A 21,894-nucleotide genomic window follows, 5' to 3' on the forward strand; every position below is an offset into this window, starting at 1 on the left:
AGAGCGTCTACTAAAATGACTAAATTGGTGTAGAGTATTTTCAAATAAAAGGTTGGAAGGAAAAAAAAAAAGGTTAAGTTTAAAGTTTCACAACTCCTCTGCCCACTCTCTATTCTTTCATTGTGTGTGAAAGTTTTGAAAGATTAGAAAAATATTTTTGAAAAAAAGGTTTTGAACAAACTAGAACTAAATTTGTGTTGTGTTAATGTGAGAAAGTTTTGTAACTGTAAAATAGAAGAATAGAAAGAAAAAAAAAGTTTACAAAAAATTAGTTTTGAAAGTTTTTTACACACAACATGACACTGAAAGGCTTCTATTTTTTCTTAACTTTCTTTTTGAATAACTTTTTCAACCTTTCAAAATGTTTCAAAGGTTGAAAAAATTAGGAAAAAAAGTTTTACTAAAAAAGTTTGCATCATTGATGATCATCAATCATCATCTTACTTGCTTCTTGTTATAAAGTCTGAACTACATGACACAAAGACGAGAAGAGGAGGAAGAGATGGAGAAAAAGGAAGAGGAGTTAGGAGGATGAAGGAAGTGATGTCATTAGAGAAGGAAGCGGAGGGTAATAGGATCTGACAAAATTCAAATATTTAGTTTGAATTCACGGATGTTCCTCTGATCATGATTTTCATTGCTCCACAAAAGAAATGACACGTTAAACACTTTCAAAACATTTTATTTTAAAATCTCACTTTTTGATTAAGGCTTCAACTTTTCTAATGAGGATAAAGATGCGTCGCGACTGCCGGGAGATCAACTCCCTTTCTAGACCAGAAACACGTGTACAGAACCCCCACGTTTTCCAGACCCCCACGTTCTCCAGAACCACATCTACAGAACTCTCAGGTTCTCCAGAACCACATCTACAGAACTCTCAGGTTATCCAGAACCACATCTACGGAATCCTCAGGTTCAGGGTTCCGGGCATCGCTAACCCCAGCCCTGCCTTCTACACCCCCACCATGACTACAGTCATGTTTACCTTTGTGTTCTGGATGAGCTCCTAATCTGAAGGGACTGTGGCGGGGCCATCTGTGTGAGGGTGCTTAGGCTGGCAGATCCAGCTGACACTGGGGCTCTCATCTGTGTGTGTGTGTGGTGATTACTTTTTGTAACACTTTCAAAAAGGTGCGTTCCAAGATTGTGATCATCTTGTTCTCTGATCGTGTGATGGATGAGCTCTGGTTAGGGAGCCTCGTAGCTTGTTGAAAATGTGGGGAAAAGAACCTACAATCGCTTGATCTTTTACAACACTATCGATAAGACTTTGGGTAGGCTGTGCATCTTTGCAATTGTTTGATTTAAGCGCATGGAAAATGTCTAATAAAAAAACCATCTCCAAAAAAAACTGCACGCACTTTAAGCTGGCAGTAGCAGCTTTGCACAGTGAGCAGGTGAGGTCTTGACCTTTTCAGCTAAAGCTAAGCAGCTAATGCTAAGCAGCTAATGTTAACCAGAACCAATCAAACATCAATCTAATCAAACATGCCAACCCCCAAACAAATCCCTTCTCAACTTCCATTCCACAAGTGTCTGCTCCCTTGGAACACATCTAGAGTTCTGGTTCACCTTCTGGAACACATCTAGAGTTCCAAGTCACCTTCTAGAACACATATCCCCCCTCCCCCCCCAAAAGTGGGAGAAAATAGAATGGCCCAGTCCAGCTGGGTGACACTCAAAATCATCCACCAACTTGGACCAGAACCGTCACTGACGATACTAACTGAGATATTTAAACATGGTTACATTTGGTCAAGGTGAGTTAGGAACTAGGTGTGTGTGTGTGTGTAATGGGGGGGGGGGCACATCAAAAGCAATCAACTGAATAAATAGGCTGAAGCGCGTAAGACCCAAGAACTACAGTACCCAGAAGCCCTCCTGACCCCAGATCAGCTGTGTTTCTGGTTCTCCAGCTATAAACTGTAGCTACAGCACATCCGGGGAAATTTTATAAAAAAATAAGAGCACCCAAAGACAAATCTTTAGATCCATTATCTGGAACAACAGAGACCTGACAACCGCTGGCCTTTATATACACACACAAGAGTTACATCACCAAGTAAGCAATAAGACTACTGTAAGCAAGGCATCTTCATTTCTGTTACTCCACAGTTATATAGGAACATTGTATCATCGAGACATCTTACTGCATTACGTAGATGCTAATGTGAACGCGGCACATTCAAACTGAGAAGCAACATTCCATCAGCCGAATACAGAACTCTGATTGGACAGGTTGTTCAGAGTCAGCTGTTTATTGGCTGAACCAAGATTGTCTATAAAACCTTCACCTCTCCTCTCTACAGAAAAAAACACTGTCAAAACCATAAAACATACATCTTAACAGGCAAAAGAGCTGAACTGTGATTGAGAGACAACACGGGGGGGGAGGGGGGGGGGGTTACACCAGGGGGGTACCCTGGGGGGTTTAGGGGTAGATCATCTTAGGGGGGGGGGCAGCCCATGTCTTCATCCTCAGAGGTGATTAGGCGGGGTGGGAATGAAGGGGGCGGAGCGATCGTTGGTGAGGGTCCGACGTAGTTTAACCCCTCGAATCATAGTGAGCATGTGGCCCCCTCCCTGGAGGGGGGCCCCGTCCTCCGGGGGCTGCTGCTGGGGGGGCCCCGGGTCCTCCATCTGGGGAGGCAGGCTTGGGGACGGCTGCAGCTGGTAGTGCTGATCTGGTTGTTGTTGTGTCTGCTGGTACAGCTGTTGATTCAGCTGCAGTTGCTGTGGTTCAGGCTGCTGCAGGTGCTGCTGTTGTTGTTGTTGTGATTGGTGCATTTTTTGTAGTTGCTGACGTTGTTGTTGCATCTGCTGTTGCTGCTGATGCAGCTGTTTTTGAAGTTGTTGTTGTTGCTGCAGTTGTTGTTGTTCTTGCTGTTGTTTTTGATGCTGCTGCTGCTGTTGCTGCTGTTGCTGTTGTTGATGTTGCTGCTGTTGATGTTGCAGCTGAGCGTGGTACTGCCTCTGCTGCTGCTGGTGCAGAGCATACTGCTGCTGCTTATTGAGCTGATACAGCTGCTCTGAGCTGCCCTGAGCAGCCCCCTGCCCCGGGACCTGCCCCTGCCCCGGGGAGTAGTACTGAGAGGAGGAGGAGGAAGGCATGGCACTAAGGCTCTGGGTGGAGGTACACAAGCCGTGCTTGGCATGGCCCAGACCACCGGGTGGCGCCATGTTCTCTTGGCTGCCCCCCGCTCCCCCGCCGCCCCCCGCCATGGCCTTGAGGGGCACCTGGGGGGTGCAGATGGGGATGGGGAGCCCCCCACTGATGGTGCCGCGCCGGTAGGCCGGCTTGGAGGAGGGTTTCCTGCGGATGGTGGCGGTGTGTGAGGAGCGTGACGACAGGGGCTCGGGCTCTGCCAGCAGGCTGACCGTGGAGGCCGGACGCTTGGTCTGCAGGAGCTTGCGGTAGTTGAGGACCAGGTCGCTGTTGCGGGGGATGGTGGAGGACTTGTCGAAGTCAGGATGACCGTGGTGGAGCTCCTCCCCTCCGTGGAGAGAGATGGAGTCGTAGTCTATCGGCCCCCCGCAACAGAGACATTGGTTAGACTTCCAGCAAGGACAGATATTGAGTTTGTCAACAAAGTAAGAGAAGTTGCTGTGCACTAACACATCCTCTGAAAGTGTGAGGGAGGGAGGGATAGTAAGGGGGGAGCAAAAGAGAGAGAGACAGAGAGAGACATGCAGAGACAGAGAGAGACAGAGAGAGAGAGAGACAGAGAGAGACAGAGAGAGAGAGACATGCAGAGACAGAGAGAGACAGAGAGAAAAGCCATTAGGGACAGAGGAAAGAGTGATGAAGACAGAGGGGAGAGATGCAGGGGTGGAAATGGAGACAGGAGAGAGATGGAGACAGAGGGAGGAGATAGACAAAGATGGGTCCTACCATAGGGGGCAGAAGTAAACAAGTGAGCGAGAGCGAGACAGGAAACCTACCATAGATAGGGGGTTCTTTCTTTAAAGCTGAAAGAGAAGGTAAAGAGGCATTTAGAACAGGCTGAAGAACTCTTCAGAGGTGAGCAGTGATAGAAGCCTTGAGAAACTGGGGTTAAGAAGCACTGAAGTATACACCCAGGAGAGAGGAGACAACCTCGAATGACTCAAACACTGAAACATAACACACTCCATAGGAAGGGCAGCACAAAGGCAGACAGGAAGGTACAGAGGACAGACAGGCAGAGACACAGACGGGCAGACAGACAGGTAGACAGACAAGCTAAGAGTGTGTGTCCTCACAGAGAGAGAGTGTGTGTGTGTGTGTGTGTGTGTGTGCTGACCGTGAGAGGGGATGGTGTCGTCAGAGCAGGAGGGCGTGGTGGTCTGGGTGCTGTAGCCAGAGGAGCAGTGCAGGGAATCTCTGCTGCTCCGAGGGCCGTCACAGTTCAGCCCCGCCCCCAACGCCAGGGCCAGCTGCTCCCTGGCTGTAGGAGGCTGAAAAAGAGAGAGAGAGAGAGAGAGAGAGAGAGAGAGAGAGAGAGAGAGAGAGAGAGAGAGAGAGAGAGAGGGAGAGGGAGAGGGAGAGGGAGAGGGAGAGGGAGAGGGAGAGGGAGAGGGAGAGGGAGAGGGGGAGGGGGAGGGGGGGAGGGGGAGGGGGAGGGGGAGGGAGAGGGAGAGAGAGGGAGAGAGAGGGAGAGAGAGGGAGAGAGAGGGAGAGAGAGGGAGAGAGAGGGAGAGAGAGGGAGAGAGAGGGAGAGAGAGAGAGATTTGAACTGAGGGGAAATTATGTACTTGATCTAGTATGTAGCACATCAAACATGGCCCCCGTTCTCTCCCCCTGTGTGTGTGTGTGTGTGTGTGTGTTACCTTCCAGGAGGCAGACATGGCTCTGGCTCTCTCCACATGTGTGTATGCAGTGCCGTTCTCAGGACCAGGATCATTTTGCCCACTCCTGGACCCTGGAGGACCACCAGCCAAACACTACACACACACACACACACGAGAGAGAGAGAGAGAGAGAGAGAGAGAGAGAGAGAGAAAGGGTGTGTGTGTGTGTAACAGTGTGTGTGTAACAGAGAGTGTTTGTGTGTGTGTTACCTGGGCAGGGTCCATGGAGGGCGGCCTTAGGTGCATCCCGTCCACAGTACAGGAGAGGGAGTCCAGAGAGGGACCATGAGCAGACTGGTACGCACTGGAGGAAGCAGAGGAGGCAGGCATGGGTTTGCTGTCTGTGGTGTGGTGTGGAGTGTGTGAGTGTGTGTGTGAGTGGTTGTACGGTGTGTGTGTGTACCTGCTGATGCTGCTCTTGCGGGATGGAGTGTGGCTTGGGGAGGCAGGAGGGGTCTGGTAGCTGTAGCTGAAGTCAGAGCCCTTCAGGTCCAGAATCACCTGCAGGAGAGAGAGCTTCAGCGGGCCTAGTCTCTGCTTGGTTGGTCTGAGTGTGTGTACCTGCTGGCTGGCAGGGTGTGTGTGTGTGTGTACCTGCTGGCTGGAGGGGGGCAGGGTGTGTGTGTGTGTGTGTACCTGCTGGCTGGAGGGGGGCAGGGTGTGTGGGTGTGTGTACCTGCTGGCTGGAGGGGGGCAGGGTGTGTGTGGGTGTGTGTACCTGCTGGCTGGAGGGGGGCAGGGTGTGTGTGGGTGTGTGTACCTGCTGGCTGGAGGGGGGCAGGGTGTGTGTGTGTGTGTACCTGCTGGCTGGAGGGGGGCAGGGTGTGTGTGGGTGTGTGTACCTGCTGGCTGGAGGGGGGCAGGGTGTGTGTGTGTGTGTACCTGCTGGCTGGAGGGGGGCAGGGTGTGTGGGTGTGTGTACCTGCTGGCTGGAGGGGGGCAGGGTGTGTGGGTGTGTGTACCTGCTGGCTGGAGGGGGGCAGGGTGTGTGTGTGTGTGTACCTGCTGGCTGGAGGGGGGCAGGGTGTGTGGGTCAGCTGTGAGGCTGCTCAGGTCTTCCAGGATGGTCTGCAGGTGTGTTACTTCTCCCAGCATGCTGATCTCATGATCCTGAACACACACCACATCACTGCATCACAACTAGTTAGACCCCCCTGTCCTCCTCTGATTGGCCACACTCACCAGGAAGTGTGTGAGCATGCTGACAACCCTGTCTTCTGATTGGCCAGACTCACCAGGAAGTGTGTGAGCGTGCTGACAACCCTGTCCTCTGATTGGCCAGACTCACCAGGAAGTGTGTGAGCATGCTGACAACCCTGTCTTCTGATTGGCCAGACTCACCAGAACGGGTTTGAGCAGGCTAACGAATGAGCAGTAACGGCTTCTCTCTTCGATGAGAGCCCTGCACACGGCCTTCTTCTCCGTCTCCTCCAACACCGCGTAACGAACATTCACATCCTGTAGAGCGCTGTCCAGCTGGCCCCTCACCTCACCCTTCCCTGGGGAAACAAACACAGGAACCAAAATGCTTCAGTGACTACAACCATGAGAATCAGCTCAAACGGTGTGTCCCGTTTCATCAAAGCGTGGTCGGCTTCACACAGTCATTTGTTTCTGTTCATATTTGCGGTTATTTTGTTCATAGCTGCCAGAAAACCCCGTAGGCATCCTGGGTGTTGTTATGGACACCGTTGTCTTACAGTTTGTGGATGTATCTAGTGTACGTATGGGAAAAACCCCACTGCTTTATATTCTTCCCATGACGAAGGATTGTTAGGTTTACAATTTGTATTTGTGCTAACAATTGAAACAAGTAAAATAAAAAATAAAAGTGTATACATTCAATCCCAACTAGGGGGCAGCACATGTCCACATGACAGCATGAGTTAAGAGAAGACTTATCAGCTGTTCCCCGGGGGGGGGGGAGGAGGGAGCGGAGAGGGGGGGAGAGCGAGGGGGGGGGGGGGGGGCGAGCGAGGGGGGGCGAGGGAGGGGGGGCCGAGGAGGGGGGGGGCGAGGGAGGGGGGGGCCGAGGAAGGGGGGGCGAGGGAGGGGGGGGCCGAGGAAGGGGGGGGGCCGAGGAAGGGGGGGCCGAGGAAGGGGGGGGGGGGTGAGGGTCTGGGTTTTACTAGAGCAGAGTAAAGGTCAAAGCTACCAACAGCTGTGCTGTCTCACTTTGGGGGAGACAGAACGGTGTCTGCCTACCTAGCTGTCTGTCTGTCTGTCTACCTAGCTGTCTGTCTGTCTGTCTGTCTGTCTGCCTACCTAGTTGTCTGTCTGTCTGTCTGCCTACTTAGCTGTCTGTCTGTCTGCCTACCTAGCTGTCTGTCTGTCTGCCTACCTAGCTGTCTGTCTGTCTGCCTACCTAGCTGTCTGTCTGTCTGTCTACCTAGCTGTCTGTCTGTCTGCCTACCTAGCTGTCTGTCTGTCTGCCTACCTAGCTGTCTGTCTGTCTGCCTACCTAGCTGTCTGTCTGTCTGTCTACCTAGCTGTCTGTCTGTCTGTCTGTCTGTCTGTCTGTCTGTCTGTCTGCCTACCTAGCTGTCTGTCTGTCTGTCTACCTAGCCGTCTGTCTGTCTGTCTGCCTACCTAGCTGTCTGTCTGTCTGTCTGTCTGTCTGATGTTGCTGCCTGTGCACTATGTCTCTGTCTAGCTACACATTCTAGCTTAGACAGATATGTTGTTGTGGTCCTCCCCAGACTTAGTAAGACACTGAAGTAGATACCTGTGTCGTCTGTAAAGATAGCTTTGTTGTGTCTGTCTAGCCGTGCTGTGTCCAGATAGCTTGCTAGCCATGCTGTGTGTAGACAGCCAGCTAGTCCTGTAATGTCTGGATAGCTAGCTAGCCGTGTTGTACAGCTAGCTAGCTAGCCGTGTTGTACAGCTAGCTAGCTAGCTAGCCGTGTTGTACAGCTAGCTAGCTAGCTAGCCGTGTTGTACAGCTAGCTAGCTAGCTAGCCGTGTTACATATATACAGTTAGCTAGCTGTGTTGAATCTAGACAACTATCTAGCCGTCTTATGAATAAAAAGCTAGCTAACCGTGTTATGAACAGACAGCTAGCTGGCGGTGTTGTGTCTAGACAGCTAGCTAGCTGTGTGGAGCCAGGACGGTCTGTAACGTTGCAGAGGCAGCCCCAGGCCTCTGGGGAATCAGGTGGGCTGTGGTGAGCTGTGCAGCAAGAGGACCCATGGACGGAGCTGGGGGTTACACCAGGGCACCAGGCTCACATGATGGGAGAGGAAGCTATACTTCTCTCTCTCCTGACACGCAGCCCTCTCTCCTCTGTTACAACATCCCTCTTTAACTGGTCTGATCTGGTCTCTGGCTGGCTGGGTAACCAAGTAGCTGCCTGTCTGTGTAACGAACTGACTGATTCACTAACTAGCTGGCTGACTAACTCACTAGTTTAATCTGAGCTGCTCAGTAAATATGAGAAAAGGTTTATGTAGAGAATGAGAGAGAAAGACGAAGAGAAAGAGAGATGGCGGACCAGAGAGAGAGTGGAGGCCCAAAGAGCATGCCCACACACATGCGCCTCCAAGCAGATCAGAACAATAAAAACATTTTTTTACTGAGGCAAAGGGAGTGGTGCCGTGACAACCATAGGTTAGGTGTACCTGGGTCACCATGACAACCAAGGGTGTGTCTGACCACATATTGTTAGGGAGTGCCAGCTCAGACGAGGTTATTATCACACACACTTTCCATGCCCGGCACTGTTTGACAAATCTCTCTCTGCCCGTCTCTCTGTCTCTGTCTCTCTCTCTGTCTCTCTGTCTCTCTGTCTCTCTGTCTCTCTGTCTCTCTGTCTCTCTGTCTCTCTCTCTCTCTCTCTCTCTCTCTCTCTCTCTCTCTCTCTCTCTCTCTCTCTCTCTGCCCGTCTCACTCTCTCTGCCCGTCTCACTCTCTCTGCCCGTCTCTCTCTCTCTGCCCGTCTCTCTCTCTCTGCCCGTCTCTCTCTGCCTGTCTCTCTCTACCCGTCTCTCTCTACCCGTCTCTCTCTACCCGTCTCTCTCTACCCGTCTCTCTCTACCCGTCTCTCTCTACCCGTCTCTCTATCCCCACTACCTGTCTCTCTCCCTCTACCTGTCTCTTTCTCTATCCCGAACTACCTGTCTCTCTCTCTCTACCTGTCTCTCTCTATCCCCAACTACCTGTCTGTCTGGAAGAGGAGGGAAGGAAAGAGAAAATAGGAGAGGAGAGCAGAGCAGAAGAGAAGAGAGGAAGAGAGAAGAGAAGGAGAGGAAAGAAGGAGAAAGGAAAAGAAGAGAGGAGAGGAAAAGAGGAGAGGGGAAAAGAAGAGTGGAGAGCATAGCAGAGGAGTGGAGTGGAGAAGAGAGGATCTCACCTTTCTTGACTTTCTTCTGCAGCTTGATGGTGTCTGATGACTTTTTCTTGATATCTGCTCGGGCCCTCTTGTAGTCTGCAACGATCAGTCAAGATCACATGCTGTGTGTCATGTGTCTATTTGTGGGATGTGTGAAATGTGTATTTGTGGTGTGTGTGTGTGTGTGGTATGTATTTGTATGCGTGTGCATACCTTTGGCATGGTCCTTGTCCAGCTGACCGGCCACTCTCTTCCACTCCTCGATCTTCAGCTCCAGGGGAGCAACCAGCCCATCTGTCAGAGCCCTGCACACACACACACACAACACGCTAAGCACACGCTTCCACCCAGAGCCCTGCACACACACACACACACACAACACACTAAGCACACAACACACTAAGCACACGCTTCCACCCAGAGCCCTGCACACACACACACAACATGCTAAGCACACGCTTCCACCCAGAGCCCTGCACACACACACACACACAACACACTAAGCACACGCTTCCACCCAGAGCCCTGCACACACACACACACAACATGCTAAGCACACGCTTCCACCCAGAGCCCTGCACACACACACACACACACACAACACACTAAGCACACGCTTCCACCCAGAGCCCTGCACACACACACACAACATGCTAAGCACACGCTTCCACCCATAGCCCTGCACACACACACACACACACAACACACTAAGCACACGCTTCCACCCAGAGCCCTGCACACACACACACAACATGCTAAGCACACGCTTCCACCCAGAGCCCTGCACACACAACACGGTAAGCACACGCTTCCACCCAGAGCCCTGCACACACACACACAGCATGCTAAGCACACGCTTCAACCCAGAGCCCTGCACACACACACACACACACACACACACAACATGCTAAGCACACACTTCCACCCAGAGCCCTGCACACACACACACAACACACTAAGCACACGCTTCAACCCAGAACCCTGCACACACACACACAACATGCTACGCACACGCTTCCACCCAGAGCCCTGCACACACACACAACACACTAAGCACACGCTTCCACCCAGAGCCCTGCACACACACACACACAACATGCTAAGCACACGCTTCCACCCAGAGCCCTGCACACACACACACACAACATGCTAAGCACACGCTTCAACCCAGAACCCTGCACACACAACACGGTAAGCACACCCTTCCACCCAGAGCCCTGCACACACACACACAACATGCTAAGCCCACACTTCCACCCAGAACCCTGCACACACACACACAACATGCTAAGCACACGCTTCAACCCAGAGCCCTGCACACACACACACAACATGCTAAGCCCACACTTCCACCCAGAGCCCTGCACACACAACACGGTAAGCACACGCTTCCACCCAGAGCCCTGCACACACACAACATGCTAAGCACACGCTTCCACCCAGAGCCCTGCACACACACAACACGCTAAACATCCACCATCTAGCACACACACACTAAACATCCAACATCTAGCACACAACACGCTAAACATCCACCAGGATGGAGGGTGAGGAAGACAGGCTTACGTGGTGAACAGCTTCAGTTTGGACTCGATGCTCCTGTGCCTCATGCACATCCGGGTCAAGGCCGAGCCAATCTCCTTGGTTGCACCTAAAAAACGATGACACAGGAAACAGCGTTATTAAGCTAGGAGTGACATCTGCAGGAGCAGCTGTGTTTAGTGTGCAGGGTCCTGCCATCCGCACAGGTGCTGCTCCCTGGTGAAGAGACTTGCCACGCTGCTGTGTTACACCCTCACCCTCACGCTGCCGTGTTACACCCTCACGCTGCTGTGTTACACCCTCACGCTGCTGTGTTACACCCTCACCCTGCTGTGCTACACCCTCACCCTGCTGTGCTACACCCTCACGCTGCTGTGTTACACCCTCACCCTCACCCTGCTGTGTTACACCCTCACCTGCTGTGTTACCCCCTCACCCTGCTGTGTTACACCCTCACGCTGCTGTGTTACACCCTCACCCTGCTGTGTTACACCCTCACCCTGCTGTGTTACACCCCCACCCTGCTGTGTTACACCCTCACCCTGCTGTGTTACCCTCTCACCTTGCTGTGTTACACCCTCACCCTGCTGTGTTACACCCTCACCCTGCTGTGTTACACCCTCACGCTGCCGTGTTACACCCTCACACTGCTGTGTTACACCCTCACCCCCACCCTGCTGTGTTACACCCTCACCCTCACCATGCTGTGTTACACCCCCACCCTGCTGTGTTACACCCTCACCCTGCTGTGTTACCCTCTCACCTTGCTGTGTTACACCCTCACCCTGCTGTGTTACACCCTCACCCTGCTGTGTTACACCCTCACCCTGCTGTGTTACACCCTCACGCTGCCGTGTTACACCCTCACACTGCTGTGTTACACCCTCACCCCCACCCTGCTGTGTTACACCCTCACCCTCACCATGCTGTTACACCCTCACCCTGTTGTGTCACACCCTCACCCTCACGCTGCTGTGTTACACCCTCACCCTGCTGTGTTACACCCTCACCCTGCTGTGTTACACCCTCACCCTCACGCTGCTGCGTTACACCCTCACCCTGCCAACCTGCTGCGTTACACCCTCACGTCAACACAAACATCCATAAGGTGCTGACTGAACACCCTCCTTCCCGTCCTGAACGCTCAGAGCCCCGCTGAGTCAGAAGGACGCGCACTGTCAGACGGCCCTAATATGCAAATCAGACACACCCTACCCTGAAGGGCCATCGTGTTCTGTTCTACGGAGCTCAGCTTGGATCTTAGTCCCAGTCTAACTCTGGCCGGTCAGCTGGGATCCTATCCCAGTCGAACCCTGTTCTAATCCCAGACCTCTTCTTTCCTCTCACTCACCCTCCTCTTCAGCCGCATACATCCCTCCACCTCCTCCTTCCCCTCCTCCTTCCCTCTCCACCTCCTCCACCTCCTCCTTCCCCTCCTCCTTCCCTCTCCTCCTCCACCTCCTCCACCTCCTCCTTCCCCTCCTCCTTCCCCTCCTCCTTCCCTCTCCACCTCCTCCACCTCCTCCACCTCCTCCACCTCCTCCTTCCCCTCCTCCTCCTCCTCCTCTGCCCAGGGAGGTCCAGGGCACCAACAGTAGGTCTACTACTGGTTGAAAGTCTTGTGATACTTTCTCCCTCAGTCTGCTGCATAGGTTAGATAAGTTTCTGTCTTGTGAGTGTGTGTGAGTCTGCTGGGAGTCTTGTGACACTCTCTGATGTGTTTTTGCTGAGACTAATAAAGTGCCCTAGTCCGTTCCCATAGCAACGTGTCATGAGGATCCAAAGAAGAACTTTTCTGATCAGCTGATCACAACACACACACACACAGTAAGACAACAACACACACACAGTAAGACAACAACACACAGTAAGACAACAGTTACAAGCTTGCCTAAATACTGAACCAATACAGCCACTAGACACGGCTAGACAGACCTAATGGCAGTTTCTCTCTCTCATTCACATGCACACTCTCTCACACACACAACTTACAGTACTCCTCTCTCTCCCTCACACTCACACCCCCCCCTGCTGTGTCTCACACTCACACTCTCTCTCTGGCACGCTCCTGCTCTCTCACACACACACGTGCTCTCTCATATACAGAGTTGGGTCAGAGGTCTTGAGTTTCCAGATTAGCAGCAGATCGTACAGGGGTAAGACGAGAAGCTGTCTCCATGGTAACAGACCATGGATCTCTGACAGAACCCAGCAGACCGGTTCTAGTGTGTGTGTGTGTGTGTGTGTGTGTGTGTGTGTGTGTGTGTGTGTGTGTGTAGGGCTATGTGTGTGAGGTGTGTGTGGAGGGAGGGTGTGAGTAAGGCGTTTGTCAGAGTGTGTGACGAGGGCCAGTTGAGGGGTGTCAGATTATTCATCAGTTGTGTCCACACCGACACAACACCAACTAGAACAGAAGCCTGTGATGGAGGGTGAACAGTAGACTGACTGATCCAGTCACTGATACAGAACAAGAGGAAGAGAGAGAGAGGAAGAGGAAGAGAGGAGGAGGGCAGAGAAAGAGAAGATGAGGGGAGGGAGAGGAGGTAGGGAGACAGAAGGAGAGAGGAGGGGAGGGGAGAGGAGGAGAGAGGATGGGAGAGGAGGGGAGGGGAGAGGAGGAGACAGAGTGAGGAAGAGATGAGCTGGGTCATTCAGTGTGACTGCATGTGTGTGATGCCTGGAACACAGCAGATCAATACAGCTGATTATTGAGAGGTCAGCTAATCAATGTACTGCTATACACACGACACTGCTAATCAATCCACTGACTGAGGACCTGCTGAGGTATGGACATCCAGTGTGTGTGTGTGTGTGTGTGTGTGTGTGTGTGTGTGTGTGTGTGTGTATGTGTGTGTATGTGTGTGTATGTGTGTGTGTGTATGTGTGTGTGTGTGTGTGTGTGTGTGTATGTATGTGTGTGTGTGTGTGTGTGTGTGTATGTGTGTGTATGTGTGTGTGTGTGTGTGTATGTGTGTGTGTGTGTGTGTGTATGTGTGTGTGTGTGTGTGTATGTATGTGTGCGTGTGAGTGAGTCAGACATGAAGAAGCAGGAAAACACTGATATTCTGAAAGGAGTGGCTGAGTCATACAAACACATAAGTCAATGAATCACACACACACACCAGCACAGGAAGCTGCAATGTCCAGTTCATGCAGGTTCAGACCGAACACACACACACACTTCTCCATCAGACTAGAGACTGCGTTGTGCAAAGAAGTTTCTAGCTCAGTGGTTCTTAAACCTGTTCTCAGGGAACCCATCCTGCATGTTTTAGATGTTTCCCTGGAACACACCTGATTCATATAAATGGGTCATTATCTAGCTCTGAAGAAGCCTGGTAACGAACATGCATTTGAATCAGCTGTGTTGGAGCCAAGAAACATCTAAAACATGCAGGACAGGGGGTCCCTGAGGACAGGGTTAAGAACCACTGTTCTAGACTGTCTCTAAAAAGACACACCCATACATACTGTGTCTAGGCAGCCTCTAGCCGTCTGTCTAGAGGCCGCCGGTTCCAGAGACGGCCTCTGGACAGACGGCCTCTGGACAGACGGCCTCTGGACAGACGGCCTCTGGACAGACGGCCTCTGGACAGACGGCCTCTGGACAGACGGCCTCTGGACAGACGGCCTCTGGACAGACGGCCTCTGGACAGACGGCCTCTGGACAGACGGCCTCTGGACAGACGGCCTCTGGACAGACGGCCTCTGGACAGACGGCCTCTGGACAGACGGCCTCTGGACAGACGGCCTCTGGACAGACGGCCTCTGGACAGACGGCCTCTGGACAGACGGCCTCTGGACAGACGGCCTCTGGACAGACGGCCTCTGGAACAACTGTGTTCAAACCTGGTCCTCAGGGAACCCCTTGCACTGCATGTTCTAAACATCTAAAACATGCAAGACAGTGGACCCTGAGGACCAGGGTTGAACACCCCTGCTCTAGACGGCCTCTAGACGGCCTCTAGACGGCCTCTAGACGGCCTCTAGACGGCCTCTAGACGGCCTCTAGACAGCCTCTAGACAGCCTCTACTGTTAGCCTGAAAGGCCAGATGAAGAGCCAGCTGTTACTATAGCAACCAGGTGAGTGTTCTAGATTCTAGAATGTGCTCTCGCCACAGGCATCAAAAGGAGAAAGTGAGGGTCGGGATCAAGATTAGAGGTTAGAATGCGGAGTTAGGGTCAGGGGTCAGGGGTCACGGTGTGTTTACCTCTGGTTCCAGTGGCCATGTCTGCCACCTTCTGGAAGGCATCCAGGAACGAGCCTGTCACCAGGATGGTCGCCCTGGCAACACAGACAACCAAACACATCCCATAAAAAAACATGTGTTGGATGTGAAATGGCCACACACACAATAATGTAACTGTAACACACCACACACTCAGAACTATATACTACACACTATACACTACACATTAAACACCAGATACTATACACTACACACTACATAAACAGTATACACACATTGGATTTAGACGGTAGACGCTACACACACTTTACACAGTACACACAGTCCAGTCACAGTACATTTCAGTGGTTAGTGCCTAGATGTTGTTACATTTTTGCGGATACGGTCAGTAGTGTACAGTGTGTGGTATATAGTGCTTAGTGTGTGGTGTGTAATGAGACAGCTCTTACCTTAACTGAGATTGCAGCTTTGCTCCTTTGGTGACAAAGTCCTCCCACGCTGGATAACTCGCCTGCAGACAGGGAGAGAGAGAGAGAGTGAGAGACAGAGAGAGATAGAGAGAAAAACACAGAGAGAGAGTGAGAGATAGAGAGAGACAGAGAGAGAGAGACAGAGAGAGAGAGACAGAGAGAGAGACAGATAGAGAGAGAGTGAGAGAGAGAGTGAGAGTTACATAGAGAGTGAGACAGAGAGAGATAAAGAGAGGCAGAGAGAGTGAGACAGAGAGAGTGAGACAGAGAGAGTGAGACAGAGAGAGAGACAGAGAGAGAGGGTGAGATGGTGAGAGAAATGGTGAGAGAGGTGAGAGAGATGGTGAGAGAGATGGTGAGAGAGATGGTGAGAGAGATGTTGAGAGAGATGTTGAGAGAGAAGGTGAGAGAAGGTGAGAGAGAAGGTGAGTGTAGTTTGGCTGTCAGTTGAAAGTTTCTCTCCTGTCCCAGTCTACCTGCATCTCATCAAGCAGCTGCTACCCAGGGACACTGCTACATCTGCTGCTGTTTAAACGCTAGGCCAAAACCTCAACAGGCAACAGTAGACAGAGGCTTCATGCATGTCTATATTCATGTGCAAATGAGTGTGTGTGTGTGTTCACATACAGATGATGTGTGACTTGTTTTCAGGTAGAGATATGTGAGTGGGTGTGTGCGTGTTCAGGTACATGTGTGTGTGTGTGAGCAGATTTCTGAGGAAACAGATTACATAATGCAGGTAAACTGTTTCCTGGTGTGACTCATAGCAGGGTGAGGCTAGGACAGATATACCAGCTCAGTGACTAATGGTTTAACCTGACTCAGTTCCTCTGAGGTATGCTGGTCAGATTCCTCTAAACTAGTTCCCCTGGGTAAATCTAATTTAGTTACCCTGGGTTACTCTAAACTAGTTGCCTTGGGTTACTCTTAACTAGTTGCCCTGGGTTACTCTAAACGAGTTACCCTGGGTTACTCAATGCTAGTTGCCCAGGGGGTCTTTCAGCTAATGACCATGCGTTACTCCCTACCCAGCACCTGTAGACCCCACTAGAGGGACAGCGGTCCTCTCGTCAGGAGCTAAGTCCTGCTAGGTATCCTCTCCCTCCTTCTCCTCTCCCTCCTTCACCTCTCCCTCCTTCTCTCCCTCCTTCTCTCCCTCCTTCTCCTCTCCCTCCTTCACCTCTCCCTCCTTCTCTCCCTCCTTCTCCTCTCCTTTCCTTCTCCTCCTCCTCTCCCCTCCATCTTTTCTCCCCTCCTTCCCCTCTCCCCTCCTTCTCCCTTCCCCTGTACCACCTCCTCTCTCCATCCTTCCCCTCTCCTCCTTCCCCTCCTTCCCCTCTTCCCTCCTTCTCCCTTCCCTTGTACCACCTCCCCTCTCCCCTCCTTCCCCTCTCCCCTCCTTCTCCCTTCCCCTGTACCACCTCCTCCCTCCATCCTTCCCCTCTCCCCTCCTTCTCCCTTCCCCTGTACCACCTCCTCCCTCCATCCTTCCCCTCTCTCCTCCTTCTCCCTTCCCCTGTACCACCTCCCCTCTCCCCTCCTTCCCCTCTCCCCTCCTTCTCCCTTCCCCTGTACCACCTCCCCTCTCCCCTCCTTCCCCTCTCCCCTCCTTCTCCCTTCCCCTGTACCACCTCCCCTCCCTCCCTCCTTCCCCTCTCCCCTCCTTCTCCCTTCCCCTGTACCACCTCCCCTCCCTCCCTCCTTCCCCTCTCCCCTCCTTCTCCCTTCCCCTGTACCACCTCCTCCCTCCCTCCTTCCCCTCTCTCCTCCTTCTCCCTTCCCCTGTACCACCTCCCCTCTCCCCTCCTTCCCCTCTCCCCTCCTTCTCCCTTCCCCTCTCCCCTCCTTCTCCCTTCCCCTGTACCACCTCCCCTCTCCCCTCCTTACCCTCTCCCCTCCTTCTCCCTTCCCCTCTCCCCTCCTTCTCCCTTCCCCTGTACCACCTTCTCCCTCCATCCTTCCCCTCTCCTCCTTCCTGACAGTCCTCCTACCATAGTAGTATTCCTCCCCAGCTGTTGTTGCTTGGGGCCAGGGAGCAGCTGCCATATGCAACACACACGTGCCCTAATACTCTGCAGTGAGTAGAAAAGGGCTGCCACAAAAAAAAGTAGCTGCTCACTGCTACATACCTGGGAGGCTAGAGTTGGCATGCCTCCCCAACTGTCATTCTGTTTGCCTGCCTGTCGCTCTGTTTGTCCGCCTGTCGCTTGGTTTGCCTGCCTGTCGCTCTGTTTGCCTGCCTGTCGCTCTGTTTGCCTGCCTGTCGCTCTGTTTGCCTGCCTGTCGCTCTGTTTGCCTGCCTGTCGCTCTGTTTGCCTGCCTGTCGCTCTGTTTGCCGCTCTGCTTGCCTGCCTGTCACGCTGCTTGTTGATCTGCTTGCCTGCCTGTCGCCCTGCTTGTTGCTCTGCTTGCCTGCCTGTCGCCCTGCTTGCCTGCCTGTTACCCTGCTTGTTGCTCTGCTTGCCTGCCTGTCGCCCTGCTTGCCTGCCTGTCGCCCTGCTTGTTGCTCTACTTGCCTGCCTGTCGACCTGCTTGTCACCCTGCTTGCCTGCCTGTCGCCCTGCTTGCCTGCCTGTCGCCCTGCTTGCCTGCCTGTCGCACTGCTTGTCGCTCTGCTTGCCTGCCTGTCGCTCTGCTTGCCTGCCTGTCGCTCTGCTTGCCTGCCTGTCGCTCTGCTTGCCTGCCTGCCATGTTGAATAATTAAGACAGTGGAGAGAGGAGAAGCCACTTATGTTCAGATCCAGTGTGGAGGCAGCCAGGTGAGGCCAGGTGAGGCCAGGTGGGGCCAGGTGAGGCCAGGTGAGGCCTGGTGAGGCCAGGTGGGGCCAGGTGGGGCCAGGTGAGGCCAGGTGAGGCCAGGTGAGGCCAGGTGGGGCCAGGTAAGGCCAGGTGAGGCCTGGTGAGGCCTGGTGAGGCCAGGTGAGGCCAGGTGAGGCCAGGTGAGGCCAGAGCAGACGTGGGATTAGGGCTGGTGATGGGTAGGCCTAGGCTGGGGTTGGTTCTGGGGGTAAGGCTTGGGTGGGTAATGGTTATTGGGCAAAGGTTTGGACCGGGGTAGGGCTAACCATGGTGCTAGGGTTGGTTCTGGGGTTAGGGCTGGGGTAGGGCTAACTATGGTGCTGGGTTTGGTTCTGGGGTTAGGGCTGGGGTAGGGCTAACTATGGTGCTCTGTTTGGTTCTGGGGTTAGGGATGGGGTAGGGCTAACTATGGTGCTCTGTTTGGTTCTGGGGTTAGGGATGGGGTAGGGCTAACTATGGTGCTGGGTTTGGTTCTGGGGTTAGGGCTGGGGTAGGGCTAACTATGGTGCTCTGTTTGGTTCTGGGGTTAGGGCTGGGGTAGGGCTAACTATGGTGCTCTGTTTGGTTCTGGGGTTAGGGCTGGGGTAGGGCTAACTATGGTGCTGGGTTTGGTTCTGGGGTTAGGGCTGGGGTAGGGCTAACTATGGTGCTGGGTTTGGGTGTGAACAGCATGACCTAAACCGATGGATGAAGAGAACAGTGAGCTTCCACCTGCACACTTGTGGTTTAACAGAAGGATGAAACACAGGTGAGAGATTGACAGGTGTGCAAGGTGGGAAGGAGTGAGTGGAGAAAGAAAGGTTCATATTTTTGCTGGTCCACCAGTAGACTGTTCCTAGGCCCACATACAGTAGACAAGTCCCTATGCAAACATGTTCAGGCGTCTGACAAATGAATATACAACTATTTCATTATCTCTTAAGGGTTAGGTCCCCCCCCCCCCACTCCTCCCTCTCTCTCTCTCTTCCTCTGCTCCTCTACCCCCTCTCTCACTCTCTCCTCCCACCCCTCTCTCTCACTCCTCCCCCCTACTCCTCCCTCTCTCTCTCTCCTCCTCCTCCTCTGCTCCCCTACCCCCTGCCTCTCTCTCACTCCTCCCCCCCACTCCTCCCTCTCTCTCTCTCCTCCTCCTCCTCTGCTCCCCTACCCCTCTCTCACTCCTCCCCCCCCACTCCTCCCCCTCTCTCTCTCCTCCTCCTCTGCTCCCCTACCCCTCTCTCTCTCTTCAGCATGTGGTGCAAAAGCGTGTACACACTGGCGGGCAGGGTGGGGTGAGGAGTCTGGTGGAATGTGTTGAGGTCGGCAGGAGGGGGGGGGGGGGTGGGGGGGGTGCAGGGAAAGGCATTCCCAATATAGCCAAGCCAAGAATCAATAAGAGTTCACGACCTCTGGGACACAAGGCTGAACGCTGCACACGACCTCCAGAAAGAGATGCCAGTCGGCCAGATCAATGCCTGCTGAGAAATAGGGTTCCCGATTGGTCTGAAAACACACGCTAGCCTTGTTCTTATGAATACAGTTCATATTTATATTTCACTTTCTCTGTCCGTCTCCCTGTACATACATCCATAGTTCACGTGTGTGTGTATTTGTAAGGGTAAGATTCAATACCAAACAGATCAGAAAAGAAAAAACAACTGTCTAAACTTAATCCATTAACTCATTGAATGATAGGTTTGAAAGTAATTTATAAAAAAACATCCATGGTAAAAAATAACCTTCACCATCCAACATCCTAAATATTCTGTCACTATTATTTGGGCAGAAACGTGAGCTGGTGCCCGTCCACACTGTGACTGCTACGCTGATAATATACAACAATTATATTTGGGAGAAAATGTGTAAGGGAGATAACTGTTTACTAATACAGTATGGTATTGAACTATTACAGTATGGTATTGAACAAACAGTCTTGCCGGTATTTAAAGGTTTGATTATCGGGGTAAAGAAGTGTAAATCTTTTGAGCAGTTCCTCACGGCTGAGACGGGAGGAGCACTGACATGCTAGCCGGCGGTGGTGGTTACTCCACTTACCAACACTCATTTCTATGACATTCAGGTAAACAAGTCGTCAGCCGAACAAGCATGTTTTTCAAAAAGTCAAAATATTCCGCACATCTGTTGGAAGTTCCAGCATGTCGGTTTAGCGTCACACTGCTGTGTAGTACTGACCGAGACGGCTCGTGCTTACCTTCATGTCGTTCATGATGAGCTGGAAAAGCCCTCCAAGAGCGCTGCATTCCTTTTCGATCCCCGCATCCATTTTTCCAAAGCACACAACTAACCTCTGTAGATATTTAACTCTAACCCTCGTAGAGAAATAATGAAAATGATTTATTTATTTATCGAAAAGCAAAGTAAAGCGTGTTTAAACCCAACCTCCAGAATGGTGAAATACGGCGAGTTCAGAGGAAAACAGTGTTCCCGGGAGGAAACTCGGTAACTACGTGGAATAGTCCTGTAACACCAAGCCAGGTCTGGACGTCAAGGCTGGCCGTAGCTAAACTAACGTTAGCTAATACTAGCCAGCCAACATGATAGACCTCCAACCAACGATATCATGGCTGAATGTAGAGTTGGAAATACACCACATTCACTTGATTTTAATCAGCATATGCGTCCTAAGCAAACGTGTACTCGACCCCAGCAAGGTGGCTAACAACCAAGCTAGCTTGCTATTCGTTTGCTACCTAGCCTGGTACAGTAGTCACTACTGTCTAAAACACTCGCTTGCGTTAAAGGAGCTGAACAAGAAAGAACGGCCGCCGTGTGAATTCAGCTGACATTTACGTTAGCTAGAACTAGTTAAGGTTTGCTAGTTCACAGAAATAGTCCTTTCTAACCTAGGCTATCGTGTGCCGCGGTGCTTTAAAAAATACTTCACTCAAGCCGAATCCTTCGAGGACCGTCAAGATAGCGCCAGTAGGGATTTGGGAATTTTCAAAATAAAAGTATGAAACTGACGACCACACAACACTATCTCAAAAGTTTCACAACTATTCTGCAAGGTCCCCTCTCCGAATCTGGTCTCACTAATCAGAAGAAAAAAAAATCAAAATCAAGTTTGGCAATCAATTTAGCCCTTTATAGTCTATGTTACAGAGGGATTCACAGATTCCCTTCATCACAACTAACCTAAACCCTCAAGGAACAGGAAAAACTCGCAGGAAAATTCAGAGAAAACCTTGGAATGAGCAATTCAGTGAGCTTGCAGAATACAATAGGCTAATGCTTAAAAACTTTGGCATAAAAGAAAACATTTGCAAGTGAATGGATGGTGAATTGTAATACAGAGCTCCTTCGGAATCTCATTGATGTTTTGCTTGAGATGTGAAATTGTTGTTGATGCCAATTGTCTGCGGAATTATAGTGGAGTAAATTCGGTTGTTCACATTCATAGTTGAGACGATGCTCTGGCGATGTTGCACTGTTAAAATACAAATCGTTCATGGGTACCTACCCTGCCACTGAAGAAATGTAAAAAAGATATGTATATACCGTTTATATAATGAAACATGTAGACAACTCGTTTAAAAAAAGTTGTAAAGTTAATTTTTTCCCAACTTTTTTTCCTAACTTTTTTTTCCTAACTTTTTTTTCCTAACTTTTTTTCCCAACTTTGTTTTTCAAACTTTTTTTATTATTGATCATGCCATCAAGTACAGATGAAAACTAAAGTAACAAGCCTGGTCTGAAAATGTAAGAAATAGAAATTACAGATATTTGTGTA

At 51.6% G+C, this 21,894-nt stretch overlaps 1 protein-coding gene across 3 annotated transcripts; it reads right to left on the reverse strand.

The window, feature by feature from the left end:
* Positions 1-666: 666 nt before the first annotated feature.
* On the reverse strand, positions 667-21,091 carry mtss1 (MTSS I-BAR domain containing 1). Of its 3 annotated transcripts, XM_047024601.1 has the most exons (14): positions 20,356-21,091; positions 15,345-15,406; positions 14,917-14,990; positions 10,729-10,813; positions 9,376-9,467; positions 9,184-9,258; positions 6,175-6,332; positions 5,836-5,943; positions 5,237-5,334; positions 5,044-5,137; positions 4,813-4,926; positions 4,287-4,440; positions 3,946-3,972; positions 667-3,524 (listed from the first exon to the last, which is right to left on the reverse strand). In XM_047024601.1, the coding sequence occupies exons 1-14, from the start codon at positions 20,425-20,427 to the stop codon at positions 2,482-2,484; spliced, it is 2,256 nt and encodes a 751-aa protein (XP_046880557.1). In that variant the 5' UTR covers positions 20,428-21,091; the 3' UTR covers positions 667-2,481. The 3 variants fall into 3 exon arrangements, with proteins under 3 accessions (XP_046880557.1, XP_046880559.1, XP_046880558.1); XM_047024603.1 differs by lacking the exon at positions 4,813-4,926; XM_047024602.1 differs by lacking the exon at positions 3,946-3,972 and having other exon boundaries at positions 20,356-21,090.
* Between the last annotated feature and the right edge of the window lie 803 nt (positions 21,092-21,894).

The sequence above is a fragment of the Hypomesus transpacificus genome, chromosome 9 (genome assembly GCF_021917145.1).
Source record: "Hypomesus transpacificus isolate Combined female chromosome 9, fHypTra1, whole genome shotgun sequence".
In the NCBI taxonomy this organism is placed as follows: domain Eukaryota; kingdom Metazoa; phylum Chordata; class Actinopteri; order Osmeriformes; family Osmeridae; genus Hypomesus; species Hypomesus transpacificus.